The sequence below is a fragment of the Heptranchias perlo genome, chromosome 1 (genome assembly GCF_035084215.1).
Source record: "Heptranchias perlo isolate sHepPer1 chromosome 1, sHepPer1.hap1, whole genome shotgun sequence".
NCBI classification, from domain to species: Eukaryota; Metazoa; Chordata; class Chondrichthyes; order Hexanchiformes; family Hexanchidae; genus Heptranchias; species Heptranchias perlo.
The window spans coordinates 164,650,178-164,675,574 of record NC_090325.1 but is presented as its reverse complement, the minus strand read 5'-3'; the positions used below and the strand labels follow the sequence as shown (position 1 = coordinate 164,675,574).

The 25,397-nt window shown below is 42.0% G+C and overlaps 1 protein-coding gene across 1 annotated transcript in view; it reads right to left on the bottom strand.

Annotated features, from left to right (window-relative positions):
- The window catches only part of fgf2 (fibroblast growth factor 2), a 162,998-nt gene that overhangs the window by 86,958 nt on the left and 50,643 nt on the right, over window positions 1-25,397 (bottom strand). The window contains exon 2 of the mRNA XM_067993401.1: window positions 1,242-1,345. Within this exon, the coding sequence (XP_067849502.1) occupies window positions 1,242-1,345 (104 nt within the window). The remainder of the gene's footprint in view (window positions 1-1,241; window positions 1,346-25,397) is intronic.

Here is a 25,397-nt window from a genome sequence, read left to right as displayed (position 1 = left end):
TATGCATTGTAGTCACTGTTGTAACGTAGGGAACCGTGACAGCAATTCCCACAAACAGCAATGAGATAATGACCAGATAATTTTTTAAAAAAGTTATGTTGGTTGAGGGATAAATATTGGCCAGGACACCGCCAGACCTCCCCTGCTATTCTTCGCAAATTGCCATGGGATCGTTTACATCCATCTGAGTAGGGCAGATGGGGCCTTGGTTTAACGTCGCATCCAAAAGGAGTCACCGCCAACATTGCAGTACTCCCTCAGTACTGCATTGAAGTGTCAGCCTAGATTACGTGCTCAAGTCTCTGGAGTGGGGCTTGACCCCACGACCTACTGAATGAAAGGAGAGTGCGCAAAAAAAAATGCGTAATGCAAAAGTATCAACAGCTAAACCTACAACGGCATATCTCATGCAAGACAATGCAGGAAACTTTTACTGCTACAAGATGTCTGTAGTCTGCTCTATAAATAAATGAAACATCATTTCCTAGTGGCAGCATACTAGTACACAGATTTGTTTGATTAAAGACAAAAAGCAAAACAGTCACTACTCAAATCTAGAGGCAAATGAAAATTATCAAATTTGCCAACTATTTTAAATATTCACAAAGTCAAACACAAAGACTTGTATGTGCATTGATGGTCATAAGAGCCCCCACACCCCCAGAAAACACCAACTGACATATGTATATATCACTGATTTGTGAATCACTAAAATAAACCTACATAAAAGCTGATTAGGTGTTTTTTTGGGGTCAAACAAATTCTCAAAATAAATCCATTAAAAAAATACTTTAAATTTTTTTTTAGTAATTACATTTCTACTGATACAGCAGCTGAACGGAGACCAATTTTTGGTTTACTTGGTTCACCGAGATTGCTGTTAAACTAAAAAGCCCAAACCCTTTTATTTATATACAACATAAAGATTCATTTAACATAAAGCAACATTGACAGAGACTCTCCACACTGAATGCGTAGGTTTTTCATGTCCACTAAAATGAATTCCTGCTTATAATCATTTTTTTTTTAAAAATGACATCATACTGCATTTCATCAGACTCTGACTGCATTTCATCAGGTTTAGTTATCCATATTTAAGACATACAAGTCAGAATGGTGTGGACGCTCATCAGCACTTTCAATCTGCAACCACACAAAAGGCATAAATGAATGGTCCAAAAAAAACACCCAGAACGTCAGAAAAGTGGTAAATTAGATTTTTAAAAAAAAATTCTGCTTACCGATCCATACAATTTGCCACCTTCATTCATAGCAAGATAACGATTAGCACAGATCCCCTTGATTGATATCACTCCAATAGCTTCTGCCTGCAGTTGTAGTTTAACTGGAAAAAAAGACAATTTTGGTTTTCAAAACATATAAATTAGATGCCACTAAAACAATTTCCAAAATATATTTCACGATGGGGTGGAAATTGAAGAATGCTACAGAACTTCAACATATACTTGTCAATAGGTAAATGGAAGGAAACACACTTACCAGATATAAAAATGAGTAGCATTAGGTCTATTAACTTGTCAACAAGTCCTACGCTGAAATTTGACACACACAGCTGTTTGCACAGGTAAAGTGCCATTCAGTCATTTACGCCACATGTACACTTACAACAGGTTTTACATCAATAAAGGTTTTAGTTAACACAGCAGCATTTAATAAAAGGCATTATCCATAAAACATTGTGCCTGTATGCCTGAAAGAATAAAGTTCCACTGGCTTTCCGACTTGTCTCTGCTGAGCACATGACAACCACATGGCTATAACAGACCAGATTGCAAAACCATAAGATAGTCTTTAAAGCCAACATACCAATGAACACTGCCACAGGAGATCTACTAGTACTTCTCAATTACTGATTCTTTAGTAAATTAAATCAAAAGCATCAACAAAACAAAATTTGACATGTTATCAAGTACACATGCTTAGATCATAAGAAACTTTATGCTTTTTATACTTCTTTATAGATTCTAATTTACTTATAGGTGGTGAGATTTAATGAAATGTCCTACATTTTGAGAACACAAAACAATTGAACAGTAAATCTAGGCTTACAGACAAAAACACATCTGCCATGGAATTTGCTGACTTATTTAAAAGTAGAAATGGCATATAAAATCAATAATGACAATTGGGAATTTAAACCACCACTTCTTGTTCCGCAATTCCTACCCATTGTACCAAATACACCCAAGATTTAACCAATTATCAAACACTATTCAAGCTTCTATGGCGACTGTAGTGGAATCTTCAGATGAAGCAGAGGATAATTGGACTTCAGGGCACAGCATAATTTAGTCTTCATTTTAAAGTTATACATTACATCTGTCATTTTATATATTTTTGATTTTATATTATCTGTAAAAAGACATAACACTGCAATTGGGAAGCAAAGTAGAGTTGCTTAGAGTATAGGAGTTTCTCTGAAGAGTTGGGAAACAGAAAACTGAGGCACAACAGTGTCAGCACTGGCAAGAGTGTGCAATTACAGCGTAACAAGTTTCAAGTACAGCGTAACAAGTACAGCGTAATAAGCAGTTTCCATTATAAATGTTGATATAAAATTTATAATGGAAAAATTACAGGAAGGTGTTGTGGACAAAAAGTGTGCACAAATTCTAAGATTTTGAATATAATATAACAGATGTCCTGTGGCATTCTTCATGGTTTCATAAGAATGGGCATACAAACGGTCATTGGCCTCTTTCAAAGCATCAAGCCCCATCCAAACATGTTCCAACATGTCAGGCAGCAAAACCACTTCCTTCATAGTCAGTTCCTATCTTTATGTTCTTACTTTAAAAGCATTGACGCATAAATTTTCTGCTTGCTAAAATTAAACAAATGGAAAATCATGGACTGGGAATGGACAATTTCCTCTTATGCACGCTTAGGAACACAGCATTCATGAATCTGCTGGCTCATATGTTCTTTAATATACATATATTTCTGTAAACAAAAAAAGTCACTCCACAAAATGCTCAAAGATGAATGTTAGGAATGTATAGGAGGAACTTGTGCATACCCAGCCCATGATTTTCCATTTGTTCAATTGATATATATTAAAATTAAATATTATATAAAAAGTCATTTGGCCTCAGAAAAAGGTTCAGGAGAGATTTTTTAATTGAATATATACAACTGGAAGTAATAATTGACTAAAAGACATCCATTCTCCATAAACAATCAATAATTTTTCTTCATAATCAAAGAGCACACATAGCATCGATTACTGTTCCCACTGCGGTCTCTGTTTCTCTATGAGGAGTTCATAAGAGGAAAGCACAATTTATATAAATTTATCACTTCCCTGAAATAAAAGTTAAGAGTTGAATCTCCAGTTTCTTTAAAGTCTTTTGGAAAAAGCAAAAAAAAACCTCAAATGCTCGTAGGATACCTTTCAACCTATTGATATACTTGTGTGCTCGGAAATTCTGCAAACTGCACATGCTCAAACACATAGATGTGATTGAAAGCTCTCTCAACCACTTAGAAAGACTTGCATTTATATAGAGCCTTTCGCTACTTCAGGATGTCCCAAAGCACTTTACAGCCAATGAAGTACTTTTTAAGTGTAGCCATTATTGTAATGTAGGAAACATAAGTTAAAAATATTCAGTCATAGTTCAGGCTCATGGGAGAGGCCTTCATGAAAATTTTTAATGAAAGCATTGGATGACACAAAAGATAATTCAATGTAATAAGTGTTAGTGAAATAAGTATTTATTGGAAAGTTTAAAACCTTATTTAGCACATTTGAAATTTCAGCTACAGAAGGAAAAATGGCACATGAAAAAAAATTCAGAAAGCATTTTGAGCGATTTGAGAGAACCTGGTAGCCAGATAGCACAATCACATGGTGCTATATTCTCACTACAAAATAGCAGTTACTTTGCAGTATTACACTTTTAACATTGAAAATTCCCATCATAGCGCCACCCATAGGAGTAACAGGTACTGCAGGCACTTGAGACTTCAACAATTTGCCACCCACATACTGAATTTAATAATCGGATATTCATTACCAAACACAAACAATAGTAACACTTGTAAAGTTTCCTGGTTAAAGGAGTGTTTTGCAATTGGCTATTAATGTAGAAATTCTACCAGCACTGTTAATTAATATTCTTTGACATTTGCTAACTGTGAACCACTAACCTTGCAAACACATCACAACACCTGTACAAACTAAAACCTCTCCAAAATACTTCCCCCCCGCCCAATACAAACGGTGATATGTGGGAACACTTTTGAGACTGCTATTTCATTTGCTAACTCAAGCTTAATTTGAATAAGAAGTGTTTCTGCTGTCAATATATGACCACTAGGAAACAACTTCAGACTTCCCAAAGCCCCTTTTTCATTTAGAATACTGACAACCTGCAGAAAGAATGTTCTGATTTGGCTTCAAATCAAGGACACAAAAGTGAAACAACAGTTTTCAGACCCACTGAAGCACTTTGTCCCAGTTATAATTTTTTTGAATTTTGAGATGAGCAACACTCCTGAGGATATTCTCAATCTGAGGCAACCAACCAGATCATCTACATGTTCTTGCCCATCAATATAATTAATTCGTGCCAGACAAGTGCCAGGCAATGGCCATCTCCAAAAAGAGAGCCTAACCACCTCCCCTTGACATTCAACGGCATTGCCATTGCCAAATCCCCCACAATCAACATCCTGGGGGTCACCATTGACCAGAAATTTAACTGGACCAGCCACATAAATACTGTGGCTACAAAAGCAGGTCAGAGGCGGAATATTCTGCGGCGAGTGACTCACCTCCTGACTCCCCAAAGTCTTTCCACCATCTATAAAGGCACAAGTCAGGAGTGTGATGGAATACTCTCCACTTGCCTGGATGAGTGCAGCTCCAACAACACTTAAGAAGCTCAACACCATCCAGGACAAAGCAGCCCGCTTGATTGGCACCCCATCCACCACCCTAAACGTTCACTCCCTTCACCACCGGCGCACTGTGGCTGCAGTGTGTACCATCCACAGGATGCACTGCAGCAACTCGCCAAGGCTTCTTCGACAGCATCTCCCAAACTCGCGACCTCTACCACCTAGACTTGGAAATATATCACCATCCCGACTTGGAAATATATCACCGTTCCTTCATCGTCGCTGGGTCAAAATCCTGGAACTCCCTACCTGACAGCACTGTGGGAGAACCTTCACCACATGGACTGCAGCGGTTCAAGAAGGCAGCTCACCACCACCTTCTCAAGGGCAATTAGGGACAGGCAATAAATGCTGGCCTTGCCAGCGACGCCCACATCCCATGAACAAATAAAAAAAACTTGCATTTCACAGGATGCTCTCAAGACAATCACTCCAGCTTGTCTATGAAAGCAGTGGAACACAGGAGTAGTCCATTCAACCCCCTCTCTGTTACTTCATCAAAGAACTCAAGTTAGTCAAACACTATATTCCTTTAACAAATTTGTGCTGACTTTCATTTATTAGCTCATACTTTTCAAGTGCCAATTAATTTTGTCCCGGATTAATGTCTCAGTTTCCCCACCACTGATGTTCGCCTGACTGCCATATAATTGCCGGGTTTATCCCTCTCCTCTTTTTTGAGCAGGGGTGTAACATTTGCAATCCTCTAGCCAAAAGCCCAAATCCTCCATCACCATCCGTGAGCAGGTCCTATTCTGCCGGCAGGATAAACCCACCAGAGGGTGGCATAGTTGGGTGGGCACATCTTCAACATTGACTCCGGACCCCAAGGGCAAAAAAACCTCCTGCTGATTACCACATACCAGCCCCCTCAACTGACTAATTAACACTCTTCCATGTTGAACACCATTTGCAGGAAGCGCTGAAGGAAGCGTTGAAGGAAGCAAAGGCAAAGAATATACTCTGGGTGATTTCAATGTGCACCAAGAGTGGCTTGACAGTGTTATCACTGACCAAGCTGGCTGAGTCCTAAAGGACTCAGCTGCCATACTGGGCAAGTATTGAGGGAACCAACACATGGATGTAACCTCCACACCAACCTACTTTTCGCAGATACGTCTGTCTATGATGGAACTGACAGAAGTAACTACTGCACAGTCGTTGCGAAGATAAAGTCTCATCCTCACAGTGATGTATTCCTTCCATCATATAGTGTGATGTGGAGATGCCGGTGATGGACTGGGGTTGACAAATGTAAGGAATCTTACAACACCAGGTTATAGTCCAACTGTTTTATTTGAAAATCACAAGCTTTCGGAGGCTTTCTCCTTCATCAGGTGAAGTGCCACACTTCACCTGACGAAGGAGGAAGCCTCCGAAAGCTTGTGATTTTCAAATAAAACAGTTGGACTATAACCTGGTGTTGTAAGATTCCTTACATTAATCATATAGTGTGGCACAGACTAAGGAAATCAAGCAAATCTTAAAATGAGGCCCAACCTAGTGAAGCTACAACACAGGACTGCATCCATGCTAAACACAAAAAAGCATCAATCTAGAGACACAGCTTAGCGATCTCAACATGCGTATCAGAGCAAATCTTTGCAGCTCTGCCGTATCCAGTCAAGATGAAGATGAACAATCAGGCAACTAACTGGAGAGGAAGACTTCATGAACATCCCATCCTCAACAATGGTGCCACATTGCACATCATTGCAAAAAAAGGCTTAAGTATTTGCAAAAGTGCCAAGTAGACCATCCCACCTGGCCTCCTCTTGAGGTCCCATCATAGATAATGAAATCTAGTCAATTCAGTTAACTTCACATGTCATTAAGCAGCAGCTGACTGCAGTGAACACAACAATTGGGTCCCATCAACATCCGGGCATAGTGCTCAAGATCTGTACATCAGAACTCATCGTCCCCCTAGCTAAGCTATTCCAGTACAGCTACGGCACTGGCACCTAACCAGCTATGTGGAAAATTGTCCAGATATGTCCTGTCCATAAGAAGTGCGACAGTTCTAACTCAGCCAATTATTGCCCTATGCATTTCAACCCAGTCTTCAGCAAAATGAAGTGTGAGTATTCCATCAAGTTTTTATTTTTTTTATTATTCATTCATGGGATGTGGGCGTCGCTGGCAAGGCCAGCATTTATTGCCCATTCCTAATTGCCCTCGAGAAGGTGGTGGTGAGCCGCCTTCTTGAACCGCTGCAGTCCATGTGGTGAAGGTTCTCCCACAGTGCTGTCAGGAAGGGAGTTCCAGGATTTTGACCCAGCGACGATGAAGGAACGGCGATATAGTTCCAAGTCAGGATGGTGTGTGACTTGGAGGGGAACGTGCAGGTGGTGTTGTTCCCATGTGCCTGCTGCCCTTGTCCTTCTAGGTGGTAGAGGTTGCAGGTTTGGGAGGTGCTGTCGAAGAAGCCTTGGCGAGTTGCTGCAGTGCATCCTGTGGATGGTACACACTGCAGCCACAGTGCACCGGTGGTGAAGGGAGTGAATGTTTAGGGTGGTGGATGGGGTGCCAATCAAGCGGGCTGCCTTGTTCTGAATGGTGTCGAGCTTCTTGAGTGTTGTTGGAGCTGCACTCATCCAGGCAAGTGGTGAGTATTCCATCACACTCCTGACTTGTGCCTTGTAGATGGTGGAAAGGCTGTGGGGAGTCAGGAGGTGAGTCACTCACTGCAGAATACCCAGCCTCTGACCTGCTCTTGTAGCCACATTATTTATGTAGCTGGTCCAGTTAAGTTTCTGGTCAATGGTGACCCCCAGAATGTTGATTGTGGGGGATTTGGCGATGGTAATGCCGTTGAACGTCACACCACCTAAGTGGCTTGCAATGACCATTCCCAATGAGAAAAATCCCAAACAGATCTCCCTCAGAACTTGAACGGCACCACCATAACAGAGTACGCAATCAACATTTGGGGATCACAACTGATCAGAAGCATAACTGGACCAGCTATGTCAACGCAGATGGCTGCAAGAGCAGGGCGAAGGCTGGCCACTCTGACAAGTCGCCCACCTCCTGATCCCTCAAAACCTCTATCAACTACAAGGCTCAATTCAGGAGGACTAACAACCACTCATCTGGATGAGTGCAGTTGCAACACAGGAAGCTCAACACTATCCAGTACAGAGCAGTCCACTTGATAAACACCCTGACATTGGACTCAATATGCACCATCTCCATCATCAGTTCTCCATACCTGCAGTCTGTACTATCAGGGCGCATTGCAGCAACTCCTCAAACTTATTACTACAGCAGCTCCAAGTCTTGCAACCTCCACTACCAAGGACAAGAGCTGCAAATTTATGGGAACACCAACAACTCGAAGTTCCCCTTCAAATCACACACTAACCTGACTTAGAACATATACATCACCACTGGTTCAAAATTTTGGAATTCCCTACCAAAAATCATCACTGGAGCACAATCAACATTAAGAGTGCAGCACTTCAAGGCGGCCCACCACCACCATCTCAGGGCAATTAGGGATGGGCAATATATGCAACCTTGCCAGCATCGCCTCTTTCCCATCAACAAATAAAGTTGTAGACGAGCACAGAGTGGCAGCAAGCAAAAGTAGTCCCAAAACAGAGCTTTTAAGCCAACATTTCACTTGAAATGCAGAAAGGAATGGGTAAAAAACTTTGTTTCATTTCCAGCCCACATACTACTGAAAATGCTAGTCCCAGTGCTTACCCATTAAATATTTGCCTGCTCATACCCCCTCTACAGCAGCATAACGACAGCAAGATTTAAACGTTATGACTGTTTCAGTGCACTGTTAAATATCACAAGTGTCATCTATCATGCCATTGATACTATTTAATAACAAGCAATGTATTGAAACTAACATTTTGCTTTTAATGCCCCCATTGTATCACAGAATAACCTCCAAGAAGAGCTTAATTTCCTCTTAAACAAACATGCACAAGTTGAACCTAAGGCAATCTACCCTTTTGAAAGTTCCAATAATTCCATTGTGGAATCTTGCAGCATTTATAATTAGTTAATATCATTTTATCTGAGCACCAAAGAAATCTGTTCATAATGTTTCAGATTATGCCCCCACACCTTGGCACCTACCTGTTCCTACATACCTATGTTCAGACTAGATCCCAAGATGTGGAACCTTGGCATATTGCTCAAGCTGAGCTTCATTTCCCACATCATTCAATTCAATTTTCTTGCAACTCCAAAGCTACCTCTTCCCCTGTGACCATAATCCAATCTACACCTTTAGAGGGGCTCAATTTGTTAAATGTTCAGGCTGACATCCACATCTCCACAAATTACAACTCATTCAAAACACCACAGTTCACACCATCACCCCACTCCTACGATTCCCATCTTTACCCAGTAAATTGCCTTTAACCTTCTCATCCTCACTTTCACTTTCCATTGCCTCACTGCCACCCCCCCACCCCCGAACATCAAGAACCTTGTCCTCCTGTACGTTATTGTATGAGCACTCCACTCCGACACCAATCTATTCAATGCTCCTTCACCCACTACATCCCTGCCCCATTCATGCATCATCTTGGAGTTACAATGGCCATTGCAGAAGAACTGCCCCAAGGAATTGCCTTAAATGCATCCTCAAAATGGAGTCAGTAACCAGACTGAATACTGGGAAAGGGCTAATGCTAATTAAACCATGAAAGCTTATACAAGCAACATTCCTCAACAGGGATAGAAAACAAGTCATCCAGACCTCAGGCCCATAGATGGCTCATTAAGGGTGATCTAAAGATGCCCTGCCTTACAAAGGGTCTCTCACAGGCCCAGTTGAGCAATATTTGAGAAGCTAGGGAGTAAACGAGCAACCTAGCATGTCTAAATGCTGATTCTTCATTGAATTAGAGGTCATCAGGGAAACCAACATGGCTGTGTGAGGTGATTGACACCTAAAGTCCTCAGTTCTAGTTATTTTAATAGTTCTTGCAGTAATCTTTGTAGTAGGAGTAGAAGTTCTTGTCCACTATATGTAGAAGGGTGTCTCTGTAAAAATTGAAAAGTGCATCTCTGACAGAGAGATGGGAATATTACAGAAGTTAAAACTGAATGGCTATACCAGCCAGATATGTTTGTCACTCAGATGTACAAGCTCCCCGGAGATGAAGGAAGATGAGATTTATTCCACCACAGAAGGTGAATTTACCCAGGAGGAATAGATAGCACCTCTACAGACAGGCTCATGACTCATGTCTCAGAAGACGAACACCATCCTTCTAGAGGAAGGCGAGGCAACCAGTCATTAGCCACTCTGGCTAATAATAGGTCCGAGTGTCTAGTTGCAGCAACTTTAATACTTTAAGAAATACAACATTTAGATTGTGCCTTACCTTATATTGATATATCAACCATAATAAACATGCAAGTATCACAGTTCCGCATTACTTACAAAGTGGTCAGCTCACTGGATGGAACCTTGGACGCCCGGATCCCTAGTATCCGAAGTCCAAGTTGCACCCACCAGGCCACTAGAGTACACCAACCTTTGTACCACTTCCAAAACACACCTACTTTTGATCACAAGGTATGACATAACAATAGAATATCATAAAATCATAGAAATGATACAGCACGGAAGGAGGCCATTCGACCCATCAAGTCCGTGCTAGCTCAATGCAAGAGCAATCCAGCTACTCCCACTCCCCCATCCCCGTAACCCTGCAATTTTTTTTTCCTTTCAAGTACTTACCCAGTTCCCTTTTAAAGACCATGATTGAATCTGCCTCCAGTGCACTCCAGATCCTAACCACTCGCTGCGTAAAAACGTTTTTCCTCATGTCACCTTTGGTTCTTTTGCCAATCACCGTAAATCTATGTCCTCTGGTTCTTGACGATTCTGCCAATGGGAACAGTTTCTCTCTATCTACTCTGTCTAGACCCTTCATGATTTTGAATACCTCTATCAAATCTCCTCGCAACCATCTCTGTTCCAAGGAGAACAACCCCAGCTTCTCCAGTCTATCCACGTAACCAAAGTCCCTCATCCCTGGAATCAATCTAGTAAATCGCTTCTGCACCTTCTCTAAGGCCTTCACATCTTTCCTAAAGTCCGGTGCCCAGAACGGGACACAATACTCCAGTTGTGGTCGAACCAGTGTTTTATAAAGGTTCATCATGACTTCCTTGCTTTTGTGCTCTATGCCTCTATTTATAAAGCCCAGGATCCCATATGCTTTTTTAACCACTTTCTCAACCTACCCTGCCACCTTCAACAATTTATACCCCCAGATCTCTCTGCTCCTGTACCCCTTTTAGAATTGTGCCCTCTAGTTTGTATTGCCTCTCCTTACTCTTCCTACCGAAATGTATCACCTCACACTTTTCTGCATTAAATTTCATCTGCCACATGTCCACCCATGCCACCAGCCTGTCCATGACCTCTTGAAGTCTATCACTATCCTCCTCACTGTTCACTACACATCCAAGTTTTGTGTCATCTGCAAATAGCACGGTGTACTATTCTCTGTTTGAAAAATGGTATAAACTGTCTTTGTCCGGATCTGTAATACGCACAGTAGGCCTCATCCCTTATCTCTTCAAGGTTTCTCTGTTCAGCACTTTCCCACTATACTTCTATATCTACGGTAACCTTGCCTAACTATTACTCCCAAACTATTACATAAAGCGTGGGAGAAGCGGCTGAGAGGAGCACTAAAACAAACGCAGGAAAAATCTGGGAAAAAATTTCTGAATCTAAAAAAACTGACATTGGACCAGAGGGTGGAGCAGCGGAACCCGAGGAATTATAGCTAAGTGTTTAATTTATTATATAAATAAGTCAAATGTTTAATTTACCATATAATTGAGCTAAGTATTTAATTTATTATTTATTCTATAATTAAGCCAAGTGTTTAATGAATTCCTAAGGGGATAAAATTAACTAAATAGAGGATACTAACATTAAAGGGTTCTGAACTTCATTAAATTAAAATCTGGTATATATAAATAGTAAATAAGAGTTAAGGAAATAAAGTTAATAAACAACAGTCATGGCTAATTAGCTACAAATTAATCTGAAATCAAGTTAAATCCATCTACTAAATATAATCTAGATCTCAAGTAATTGTACTATATCTAGAACTAAATTAATACTAATAAATAAATACATTTTTAAAAACTAGAAATGGCAGTGCAGGCAATGTGTCGGGACTGTGATATGTGGGAGTTTGTGGACAGCGAAACTGTCTCGAATTGCCACATCTGCAGGAAATGTCTCTGCCTTGAGACAATCCGGCTCAGAGTCCTTGAGCTGGAGTGCGAGTTAGACACACTCTGTCACATAAGGGAAGGGGAGAAATTTTTGGATAGTTTTCACCAGAGTACAGTCACACCTCAGAGGAAAGGACAGGTATAGGTAGGGGAGAGTGTGACTGTTAGTCAGCAGGGTAAGGGGAACCGGGGGAAGATAGCGAGGGCGGTCCCGTCCAACAGGTACAATGTACTTGCTACCTGTGAAGATAAGGATGCAGGCACCGTGGAGCAGGAGGCAGTCTAGGAGGTGATTGGGGGGGGGGGGGGGGGTGGGGGGGAAGAAGAGAGTAGAATAGAAAGGTCGTAGTCATAGGGGATTTGATAATTAGGGAGATAGATAGTGTCCTCTGCAGTCATGACCGAGAGTCCGGAATGGTGTGTTGCCTACCTGGTGCAAAGGTAAAGGATATCTCGAAGCAACTGGAGAGGAACTTGGAATGGGAGGGAGAAGATCCAGTTGTCATGATCCAGCCAATGACATAGGGAAGAAAAGGGAGGAGGTCCTGCCAAGGGACTATCAGAAGTTAGGAACTAAATTAAAAAAACAGGACCTCACGGGTGGTAATCTCGGGATTACTACCAGAGCCATGTGCTAATTAGCGTAGGGATAAACAGATCAGGAAGGTGAATGCATGGCTGAAAGAGTGGTGTGGGAAGGAGGGGTTCCATTTCATGGGACACTGGCACCAGGACTGGGACAGGAAGAAGTAACGCTGGGACAGGCTCCACCTGAACCGGAATGGGACCAGTGTCCTAGCAGAAAGGATAAATAGGGCTGTCGATAGGACTTCAAACTAGTAAGACAGAGGAGGGATCTGGTGAAAATAACATAAGTATGAAGATAAAAGAAAGAGGAGATGAGGGTAACGTTTAAACGAAGGTAAGGAATAAGGGTAACATAGTCAGGGAACAAATACAGTTAAAGAACATGAGTACAAAATGACTTAAAAATAAAGTGAGGGGAACAATTATTAAAAACAATTTAAACTGCCTATACAGCAATGTGCATAGCATCTGAAACAAAACAAGGGGAACTGGAGGCAATAATTCGTAGCCAGGATAACCAAAATATAGCTACATAAAGAACAGGACTGGCAGTTAAATATTGCAGGATATAACGTCTTTAGAAAGGATAGAGAAGGAAGAAAGGGGTCGAGTAACTGTACTAATTAGAGATAACATAATGGCAATAGAAAAAAGGGACATAAGTAATATTAAGATAGAAACAGAATCCATATGGATTGAGAAAAAGGATAAGAAGGGATTGAACACGTTAATAGGTATATTCTACAGACCACCTAATAGTGGAAGGGAAGTATAGGAAGAAATATGTAGGCAAATCTATGAAATGACTAAATAACATCCAATAATAATCATGGGAGATTTCAACTACCCCCAAATAAACTGGCAAGAGGCAGGGAAAGGGGAATGGGGCTTTTATATGACTCCTTACTTACCTAGTATGTGAGAAGCTCAAGAGAGGAATCACTGCTGGATCTAGTAATGGGAAATTAACAGGAGCAGATAAGGGAAGTAAGCGTAGGGGAACATCTAGGCAATAATGATCATAACACAAAATGGTTTAAAATACTGATTGAGAATGACATAAAGTAAGTCAAAGACCAAAGTAATAGATTGGAAAAAAGCTAATTTTAAGGGGATGAGAATGGAACTAGAGAAGGTAAACTGAAAAAAAAATTGACAGAGATAGAACAGCAGTGGGAAATATTTAAAATGGTGATCAAGAGTGCTCAGGAGAAATACATTCCTCTAAAAAAACAAGAACAAACTAGCCAATAATGAAACACCATGGACGGATAAAGAGATATGGGTAAAATTGAAACTAAAGAAAAAGGCACACTAAGTATGTAGATAGTAAGGGAGACAATAACAAAAGGGAATACGAAGAGGTTAGGAAGGATGACAAAAGAAAATTAGGAAAGCAAAGAGCAACTACGAAATTAAATTATCAAGGAATATAAACAGGAAGAGTGAAGTATTCTACAGACACAAATAGAAAAATCAGGATAGGAATACAGCTACTAAGGAATGGACAAGATAAACTCACAGGTAATGACAGCAAAATGGCAGAAATGGACCTCAAAATGTAGTAATCTCCGGATTACACCTGGTGCCACGCACTAGTGAGTACAGAAATAGGAGGATAGAGCAGATGAATCCGTAGCTGCAGAGTTGGTGCAGAAGAGAGGGCTTTAGATTCCTGGGGTATTGGGACCAGTTCTGGGGAAGGTGGCACCTGTACAGGCTGGATGGGTTGCACCTTAACAGAGGTGGGACCAACGGCCTCGCGGGGAGGTTCGCTGGTTCTGTGAAGGAGGATTTAAACTAATTTGGCAGAGGGTTGGGCACCAGGATGTAGCACTGGAAAGGAGAAACAAGGTGCACAAAGGATTGGGAGAGACAAATAGCACTACAGCAAGAAATAGTACGGTATTAGATGGGATCAGACTAAGGGAATACAAGAAGCTCTAAGATAGGCTTACAATGCATGTGTGTAAATGCACGAAGCATAGTAAACAAGGTTGGTGAGCTGCAGGCGCAAATAGCCACATGGGAATATGACGTTGTGGCGATAAAAGGAGACCTGGCTCAAAAAAGGGCAGGATTGAGTGCTAAATATTCAGGGAAGATAGGGAAGGAAAGAAAGGAGGGAGGGGGTGGCAGTATTGATTAAGGAGAATATTGCAGTGCTGGAGAGAGAGGATGTCGAGGACAGGATCTATTTGGTTAGAGTTAAGAAACAATAGAGGTGCCATTACACTACTGGGTATATTCCATAGGCCACCAACTAGTGGGAAGAATATAGAGGAGCAAATTTGCAGGGAAATTATAGAGATGTGCAAGAACCATTGAGTAGCAATAATGGGGAAATTCAACTATCCTAATATAGACTGGGTTAGTAATAGTGTAAGAGGCAAAGAGGGGGAGGAATTTTTGAAGTGTGTTCAGGAGAACTTTCTTGACCAGTACGTTTCTGGCCCAACGAGGAAGGAGGCATTGCTGGATGTGGTTCTGGGAAATGAGGTGGGCCAAGTGTCAGTGGGGGAACAGCGATCATAGTATCATAAGGTTTAGATTAGGTATGGAAAAGAACAAGGACCACTCTAAGGTAAAAATACTCAATTGGGGGAGGGCCAATTTCAATGGGATGAGAACGGATCTGGGCAGGGTAGCTGGAATCAAAGATTGGCCAGCAAAACTGTAATTGAACAATGGGTGGCCTTTAAAGAGGAGATGGTTTGGGTACAGTCTAGATACATTCCGGCGAGGGAGAAATGTAGGGCGACTAAAACCAGAGCTCCCTGGATGACAAAAGAGAAAGAGAGTAAGATGAAGCTGAAAAAGGGGGCATATGACAGATGTCAGGTTGATAATACAAGTGAAAACCAGGCAGAATATAGAAAGTTCAGAGGGGAAGTGAAAAAGGAAATAAGATGGGCAAAGAGAGAGTATGAGAACAGACTGGCAGCTAACATAAAAGGGAATCCAAAAGTCTTCTATAAGCATGTAAACAGTAAATGGGTAGTAAGAGGAGGGGTGGACCGATTAAGCACCAAAAAGGAGATCTATGCGTGGAGGCAGAGGGCATGGCTAAGATACTAAATGAGTACTTTGCATCTGTCTTTACCAAGGAAGGTGCTGCCAAAGTCACTGTAAGTGAAGAGGTGGTTGAGATACAGGATGGGCTAAAAAGTGATGAAGAGGAGTTACTAGAAAGGCTAGCTGTACTTAAAGTAGATAAGTCACCTGGTCCAGATGGGATACATCCTAGGTTGCTGAGGGAAGGAAGGGTGGAAATTGCAGAGGTACTGGCCATAATCTTCCAATTATCCTTAGATACGGGAGTAGTGCCAGAGGACTGGAGAACTGCAAGTGTTCCACCCTTGTTCATAAAAGGGTGTAAAGATAAACCCAGCAACTACAGACCAGTCAGTTTAACCTCGGTAGTGGAGAAAATTTTAGAAACAATAATGTGGGACAAAATTAACAGTCACTTGGACAAGTGTGGATTAATTAAAGAAAGCCAGCACGGATTTGTTAAAGGCAAATCAGGATTAACCAACTTGATTGAGTTTTTTGATTAGGCAACAGAGAGATGATGAGAGTAATGCAGTTTATGTGGTGCATATAGACTTTCAAAAGGCGTTTGATAAAGTGCCGCATAGAATCATAGAAAGGTTACAGCACGGAAGGCGGCTGTTCGGCCCATCGAGTCCATGCCGGCTCTATGCAAGAGCAATCCAGCTAGTCCCAATCCACTGCCCTTTCCCTGTAGCCCTGCAATTTTTTTCTTTTCAAGTTCTTATCCAGTTCCCTTTTGAAAGCCATGGTTGAATCTGCCTCCACCACCCCCTCAGGCAATGCATTCCAGATTCTAACCACTCGCTGTGTAAAAATGATTTTCTTCACGTCACCTTCGGTTCTTTTGCCAATCACCTTAAATCGATGTTCTCTAGTCCTTGGCCCCTACGCCAATGGGAACAGTTTCTCTCTATCTACTCTGTCTAAACCCTTCATGATCTTGAATACCTCTATCAAATTTCCTCTCAACCGTCTCTGCTCTAAGTAGAACAACCCCAGATTCTCCACGTAACTAAAGTCCCCCATCTCTGGAATCATTCTAGTAAATCTCTTCTGCACCCTCTCCAAGGCCATCACATCTTTCCTAAAGTGGGGTGCCCAGAACGGGACACAATACTTCAGTTGTGGCCGAACCAGTGTCTTATAAAGGTTCATCATAACCTCCTTGCTTTTGTACTCAATGCCTCTATTTATACAGCCCAGGATCACGCATGCTTTTTTAACCACTTTCTCATCCTGCCCTGCCACCTTCAACAATTTGTGTGCATATACCCCCAGATCTATCTGTTCCTGTACCCCTTTTAGAATTGTGCCCTTCAGTTTATATTGCCTCGCCTCATTCTTCCTACTGAAATGTATCACTTAGCATAGTAGGCTAGTCATCAAAGTTGAAGCCCACAGAGTAAAGGGAGCAGTGGCAGCATGAATACATGGCTAAGTAACAGGAAAGAGAGTGTAGTGGTGAACGATTGTTTTTCAGACTGGAGGGAGGTATACAGTGGTGGTCCCCAGGGGTCGGTACTAGAGCCATTGCTTTTTTTGTTATATATATTAATGACTTGGACTTGGTGTACAGGCACAATATCAAAATTTGCAGATGACAAAAACCTTGGAAGGGTAGTAAACAGTGAGGAAGATAGTGATAGACTTCAAGAGGACATAGACAGACTGGTGGAATGGGCGGACACGTGGGAGATCAAATTCAGCGCAGTACATAAGAACATAAGAAACAGGAGCAGGAGTAGGGCATACGGCCCCTCGAGCCTGCTCTGCCATTCAATCAGATAATGACTGATCTTCGACCTCAACTCCACTTTCTTGCCCAATCTCCATATCCTTTGATTCCCCTAGAGTCCAAAAATCTATCCATCTCAGCCTTGAATACATTCAATGACTCAGCATCCACAGCCCTCTGCGGTAGAGAATTCCAAAGATTCACAACCCTCTGCATGAAGAAATTCCTCCTCATCTCAGTCTTGAATGGCCGACCCCTTATCCTGCAACTATGCCCCCTAGTTCTCGACTCTCCAGCCAGGGGAAACAATCTCTCAGCATCTACCCTGTCAAGCCCCCTAATAATCTTAAATGTTTCAATTAGATCACCTCTAATTCTTCTAAACTCCAGAGAGAATAGGCCCATTCTACTCAACCTCTCCTCATAGGACAACCCTCTCATCCCAGGAATTAATCTAGTGAACCTTCATTGCACCACCTCCAAGGCAAATGTATCCTTCCTTAGATAAGGAGACCAAAACTATACAAAGTACTCCAGGTGAGGTCTCACTAAAGCCCTGTACAACTGTAGTAAGACTTCCTTACTCTTGTAGTCCAAGCGCCTTGCAATAAAGGCCAACATGCCATTTGCTTTCCTAATTGCCTGCTGTACCTGCATATTAACTTTTTGTGTTTCTTGTTCGTGGACACCCAAGTCTCTCTGAACACCAACATTTAATAGTTTCTCACCATTTAAAAGATATTCTGTTCTTCTATTCTTCCTACCAAAGTGAATAACCTCACATTTGCCCACACTGTACTCCATCTGCCACCTTCTTGCTCACTGTCTATATCCCTTTGCAAACTCTGCGTCCTCCTGACAGCTTACTTGCCCACCTAGCTTTGTATTGTCAGCAAACTTGGATACATTACACTCAGTCCCTTCATCTGAGTCATTAATATAGATTGTAAATAGCTGAGGCCCAAGTACCGATCCTTGCGGCACCCCACTGGTTACAGCCTGCCAACCTGAAAATGACCTGTTTATCCCTACTCCGTGTTTTCTGGCCTTTAACCAAACCTCTATCCATGCTAATATATTACCCCCAACCACATGAGCCCTTATCTTGTGTAACAACTTTTTATGTGGCACCTTATCAAATGTCTTTTGAAAATCCAAATATACTTCATCCACTGCTTCCCCTTTATCTACCCTGCGAGTTACATCCTCAAAAAACTCTAATTTGTCAAACACGATTTCCTTTTCATAAATCCATGTTGACTCTGCCTAAACATATTATGATTTTCTAAGTGCCCTGTTACCACTTCCTTAATAATGGATTCCAGCATTTTCCCCCGACGGCTGACGTCAGGCTAACTGGATTGTAGTTCCCTATTTTCTCTCTCCCTCCCTTCTTGAATAGCAGAGTAACATTTGCTACCTTCCAGTCCACTGGGACTGTTCCAGAATCTAGAGAATTTTGGAAGATCATAACCAATGCATCCGCTATCTCTGCAACCACCTCTGGAAAAGTGTGAAGAGATACATTTCAGTAGGAAGAACAAGGAGAGGCAATATAAACTAAAGGGTACAATTCTAAAAGGGGTGTAGGAACAGAGAGATCTGGGGGGTATATGTGCACAAATCTTTGAAGGTGGCAGGGCAGGTTGAGAAAGCATACGGGATCCTGGGCTTTATAAATAGAGGCACAGAGTTCAAAAGCAAGGCGATTATGATGAACCTTCATAAAACACTGGTTCAGCCACAAATGGAGTACTGTATCTGGTTCTGGGCACCGCACTTTAGGAAGGATGTGAAGGCCTTAGAGAGGGTGCAGAAGAGATTTACTAGAATGATTCCAGGGATGAGGGACTTCAGTTACTTGCATAGACTGGAGAAGCTGGGGTTGTTCTCCTTAGAGCAGAGAAGGTTGAGAGGAGGTTTGATACAGGTATTCAAAATCATGGTGGGTCTAGACAGAGTAGATAGAGAGAAACTGTTCCCATTGGCAGAAGGGTCAAGAACCAGAGGGCATAGGTTTAAGGTGACTGGCAAAAGAACCAAAAGGTGACATGAGAAAAAAAACTTTTTTTTAAATTTACACAGCAAGCAGTTGTGATCTGGAATGCACTGCCTGAGGGGGTGGTGGAGGCAGATTCAATTGTGGCTTTCAAAAGGGAACTGGATAAGTACTTGAAGGGAAAAAAATTGCAGGGTTACGGGGATAGGGTGGGGGAGTGGGACTCACTGGTTTGCTCTTGCAGAGAGCCGGCATGGACTCGACAGGCTGAATGGCCTCCTCCCATGCTGTAACCATTCTATGATTCGACTTTGCCTCAGTATTTATCAGGGAGACAAGGTGACATTAGGATAGGTGATCAATAAAGGTATAAAGACATTTAAGATAGAAAGGGGGGAGAAAATTGATAAACTAAATCAAACCTAGAGAGGATAAAACCCCTGGTCTGGATGGATTACATCTATGCATATTAAAAGAAGTCAGGGAGGAGATAGCAGAGGCACTATTACATATATACAAAAATTCATTTGAAAAGGGAATTGTGCCAGAGGACTGACAGACAGCTAACGTGATTCCTATATTTAAAAAGGGAGATAGAACAAGTCCAGGGAACTATAGATCAGTTAGCTTAACTTCGCTGGTAGGAAAGATAATGGATCTTTACTCAAAGGTGTAATAGAAAAACTTCTAGAAAACAAAAATATAATAAAGAGTAGTCAGTACAGATTTCAGAAAGGAAAGTCATGCTTGACCAACCCTATTGAATTTTTTGACATAGTAACAGAAAGAGTAGACAAAAGTAATGCAGTAGATGTAATAAATTTGGATTGACAAAAGGCCTTCGATAATGATAATAGTAGACTCATGACTAAGATCATGCGGAATCAGACGACAGGTAGCAGAATGGATAGCAAGCTGGCTACAAAACAGAAAGGGTAGCTACTCAGACTGGCAAAAGGTGAGACGTGGTGCTGGGACCGAAGTATCGAAGTAGGTTAATAAGGCTATAAGACGACAAATCAAGTTAATTTCTAGAGGGATAAAATTGAAAAGCAAAAGTTATGTTAAACTTGTATAGAACCTTGCTTGGAGTACTGTGCACAGTTCTGGTCTTCACGTTATAATAAGAATATAGAGGCACTGGAAAGGGTGCAAGAAAGATTCACAAGGATGAGACCAGAACTGAGGCTACAACTATCAGGAAAGACTAAATAGGCTGGGGCTCTTTCTCTAGAAGAGAGAAGGCTGAGGGGTGACCTGATAGAGCTCTTTAAGATGATGATAGGGGAGATGTAGGGAAAATGTTTCTACTTGTGAGTGAGTCCAAAACTAGAGGCCATAAATATAAGATAGTCACTAATAAATCAAATAGGAAATTCAGGAGAAACTTTACCCAAAAAGTGGTAAGAATGTGGAACATGCTACCATTTGGAGTAGTTGAGGCAAATAGTATAGAGGGAATAGCACTTAAGGGGAAGCTAGATAAGCACATGAAGGAGAAAGGAATAGAAGGGTATACCGAAAGAGGTAGATAAAGTAGGGAGGGAGGAAGGTCATGTAGAGCATAAATGCCAGCATAGGCCAGTTGGGCCAAACGACCTGTTTCTGTGCTATAGACTCAATGTAAAATCCTTCGATACAATTCTCATCTACGGGTCTATTCAGAGAATCATAGGATGTTATGGCACAGAAGGAGGCCATTCGGCCCATCATATCCGTGCCGGCCAAAAAAAGAGGCATCCAGCTTAATCCCACTTTCCAGCACTTGGCCTGTAGCCCTGTAGGTTATGGCACTTCAAGTGCACATCCAAGTACTTTTTAAAATGAGTTGAGGGTTTATGCCTTACCATCGTTTCAGGCAGTGAGTTCCAGACTCCCACCACCCTCTGGTTGAAAAGATTTCTCCACAGCTCCCCTCTAATCCTTCTACCAATTATTTTAAATCTATGCCCCCTGGTCACTGACCCCTCTGCTAAGGAAAATAGGTCCTCCCTATCCATGCTATCAAGTCCCATCATAATTTTATATACCTCAATTAAATCACCCCTCAGCTTCAAAAGGCATTCAATAAGGTGCCACATAAATGGTTGTTACACAAGATAAGGGCTCATGGGGTTGGGGGGGAACATATTAGCATGGATAGAGGGTTGGTTAACAGACTGAAAAAAAGAGTAGGGATAAAGGGGTCATTTTCAGGCTGGCAGTTTGCCGCAAGGATCGGTACTTGGGCCTCAGCTATTTACAATCTACATTAATAACTTAGATGAAGGGACCGGGTGTAATGTATCCAAGTTTATTGATGATTCAAAGCAAGGTGGGAAAGAAAGCTGTGAGGAGGACACAAAGAGTCTGCAAAGGGATATAGACAGGTTAAGTGAGTGGGCAAGAAGGTGGCAGATGGAGTATAATATGGGGAAATGTGAGGTTATTCACTTTGGTAGGAAGAACAGAAAAACAGAATATTTTGTAAAATGGTGAGAAACTATTGAATGTTGGTGTTCAGAGACTTGGGTGTCCTCGTATACGAAACACAAAAAGTTAGCATGCAGGTACAGCAAGCAATTAGGAAAGCAAATGGAGTGTTGAGCTTTAATGTAAGGAGGTTGGAGAACAAAAGGAAGTCTTACTACAATTGTACAGGGCTTTGGTGAGACCTCACCTGGAGGACGGTATACAGTTTTGGTCTTCTTATCTAAGGAAGGATATACTTGCCTTAGAGGTGGTGCAGCGAAGATTCACTCGATTAATTCTTGGGATGAGAGGGATGTCCAATCAGGCAAGGTTGAGCAGAATGGGCTTATACTCTCTGGAGTTTAGAAGAATGAGAGGTGATCTAATTGAAACATATAAGGTTATGAGGGGGCTTGACAGGGTAGATGCCGAGAGGTTATTCCCCATGGTTGGAGAGTCTAGAACTAGGGGGCATAGTCGTAGGATAAGGGATCGGCCATTTAAGACAGAGATGAGGGGGAATTTATTCACTCAGAGGGTTGTGAATCTTTGGAATTCTCTACCCCAGAGGGCTGTGGATGCTGAGTCGTTGAATATATTCAAAGCTGAGATAGATAGATAGATTTCTGGACTCCAGGGATATGGGAATCCGACAGGTAAGTGGAGTTGAGGTCAAAGATCAGCCATGATCTGATTGAATGGCGGAGCAGGCTCGAGTGGCCTTGTGGCCTACTCCTGCTCCTAGTGCTTATGTTCTTATATTCTCCTTTGTTCCAAAGAAAACAACCCCAGTCTATCCAATCTTTTCTCATAACTAAAATTCTCCAGCCCTGGCAAAATCCTCGTAAATCTCCTCTGTACCCTCTCCAGTGCAATCATATCTTTCCTGTGATGTGGTGTACGCAGTACTCAAGCTGTGGCCTAACCAATGTTTTATACAGTTCTAGCTTAATCTCCCTGCTCTTAAATTCTATGCCTCGGCTAATAAAGGAAAGTATCCTGTATGCCTTTTTAACCACCTTATCAACCTGTCGACTACCTTCAGGGATTTGTGGACGTGCACTCCAAGGTCCCTTTGTTCCTCTACACTTCTCAGTATCCTCCCATTTATTGTGTACTCCCTTGCCTTGTTTGCCCTCCCCAAACACATAACCTCACACTTCTCCGGTTTGAATTCCATTTGCCACTTTTCTGCCCACCTGACCAGTATATTAATAACTTCCTGCAGTCTACAGCTTTCCTCCTCACTATCAGCCACACAGCCAACTTTTGTATCAACTGCAAACTTCTTGATCATGCCCCCCCCACATTCAAGTCCAAATCATTAATATACACCACGAAAAGCAAGGGACCTACTACTGCGCCCTGCGGAACCCCACTGGAAACAGCCTTTCAGTCGCAAAAACACCTGTCAACCATTACCTTTTGCTTCCTGCCACTGAGCCAATTTTGGATCCAACTTTCACTTGGATCCCATGGCTTTTTTGACCAGTCTTCCACGTGGGACCTTGTCAAAAGCCTTGCTAAAATCCATCGACCCTCCTTATCACCTCGTCAAAAAATTCAATCAAGTTAGTCAGACATGACCTTCCCTTAACAAATCCATGCTGACTATCCTTGATTAACCAGTGCCTTTCTGAATGACAATTTATGCTGTCCCTCAGAATTGATTCCAATAATTTGCCCACCACCGAGGTTAGATTGACTAGCCTATAATTAGTCGGCCTTTCTCTTTCTCCCTTTTTAAACAACGGTACAACATTAGCAGTCCTCCAATCCTCCAGCATCACGCCTGTAGCCAGGTTGGATTGGAAAATAATGGTCAGAGCCTCCACTATTTCCTCCCTTGCTTCTCTTAACAGCCTGGGATACATTTTATCCAGGCTTGGCAATTTATCTACTTTCAAAGATGCTAAACCCCTTAATACTTCCTCTCTATGTTTGGCCTATCCAATATTTCATAGAATCATAGAAAAGTTACAGCATGGAAGGGGGTCATTCAGTCCATCCAGTCCGTGCCAGCTCTAAGCAAGAGCAATCCAGCTAGTCCCACTCCGCTACCCAATTCCCATAGCCCTGCAAATTTTTTTACTTGCAAGTACTTATCCAGTTCCCTTTTGAAGGCCATGATTGAATCTGCCTCCATCATCCCCTCAGGCAGTGCATTCCAAATCCTAACCACTCACTACATAAAAAAGTTATTCCTCGTGTCACCTTTGGTTCTTTTGCCAATCACCTTAAATCTTTGGTGCTTGACCCATCTGCCAATGGGAACAGTTTCTCTCTATCTAATCTGTCTAGTTCCTTAATGATCTTGAATACCTCTGTCAAATCTCCTCACAACCTTCTCTGTTCCAAGCAGAACAACTCCAGCTTCCCCAGTCTATCCATGTAACTAAAGTCCCTCATCCCTGGAATCATTATAGTAAATCTTTGCTGCATCCTCTCTATGACCTTCACATCTTTCCTAAAGTACAGTGCCCAGAGCTTGACACAATACTGAAGTTGTGGCCGAACCAATGTTTTATAAAGGTTCATCATGACTTCCTTACTTTTGTACCCTATGCCTCTATTTATAAAGCCCAGGATCCCATATGCTTTTTTACCGCTTTCTCAACCTGTCCTGCCACCTTCAACGATTTGTGCACATATACCCCCTGATCTCTGTTCCTGTACCCCTTTTAGAGTTATGCCCTCTAGTTTATATTGCCTCTCCTCGTTCTTCCTACCGAAATGTAACACTTCGCATTTTTCTGCGTTAAATTTCATCTGCCACGTGTCCGTCCATGCCACCCAGCCTGTCTATATCCTCTTGAAGTCTATCACTATCCACCTCACTGTGGACAACCCTTCCAAGTTTTGTGTCATCTGCAAATTTGGAAATTGTGCCCTGTCCACCCAAGTGAATACTATATATCAAGAAAAGTAGTGGACCCAGCACCAGCGCCTGGGGAACACCACTGAACACCTCCCCACAGTTCAAAAAATAACCGTTCACCACTACTCTGTTTCCTTTCACTTAACCAATTCTGTGTCCATGTTGCTACTGCCCCTTTTATTCCATGGGCTGCAATCTTGATGACAAGCCTACCATGTGGTACTTTATCAAACGCCTTTTGAAAGTCCATGTACACCACATGAACTGCATTGCCCTCATCTACCCACTCTGTTACTGCATCAAAAAACTCTTCTCAGGTTAGTTAAACACGATTTGCCTTTAACAAATCCGTGCTGGCTTTCCCTAATCAATCCACTCTCATCCGAGTGACTGTTAATTCTGCCCCAGATTATCGTTTCTAAAAGTTTCCCCACCACCAAGGTTAAACTGACTGGCCTATAGTTGCTGGGTTTATCCTTACACCCTTTTTTGAACAAGGGTGTAACATTTGCAATACTCTAGTCCTC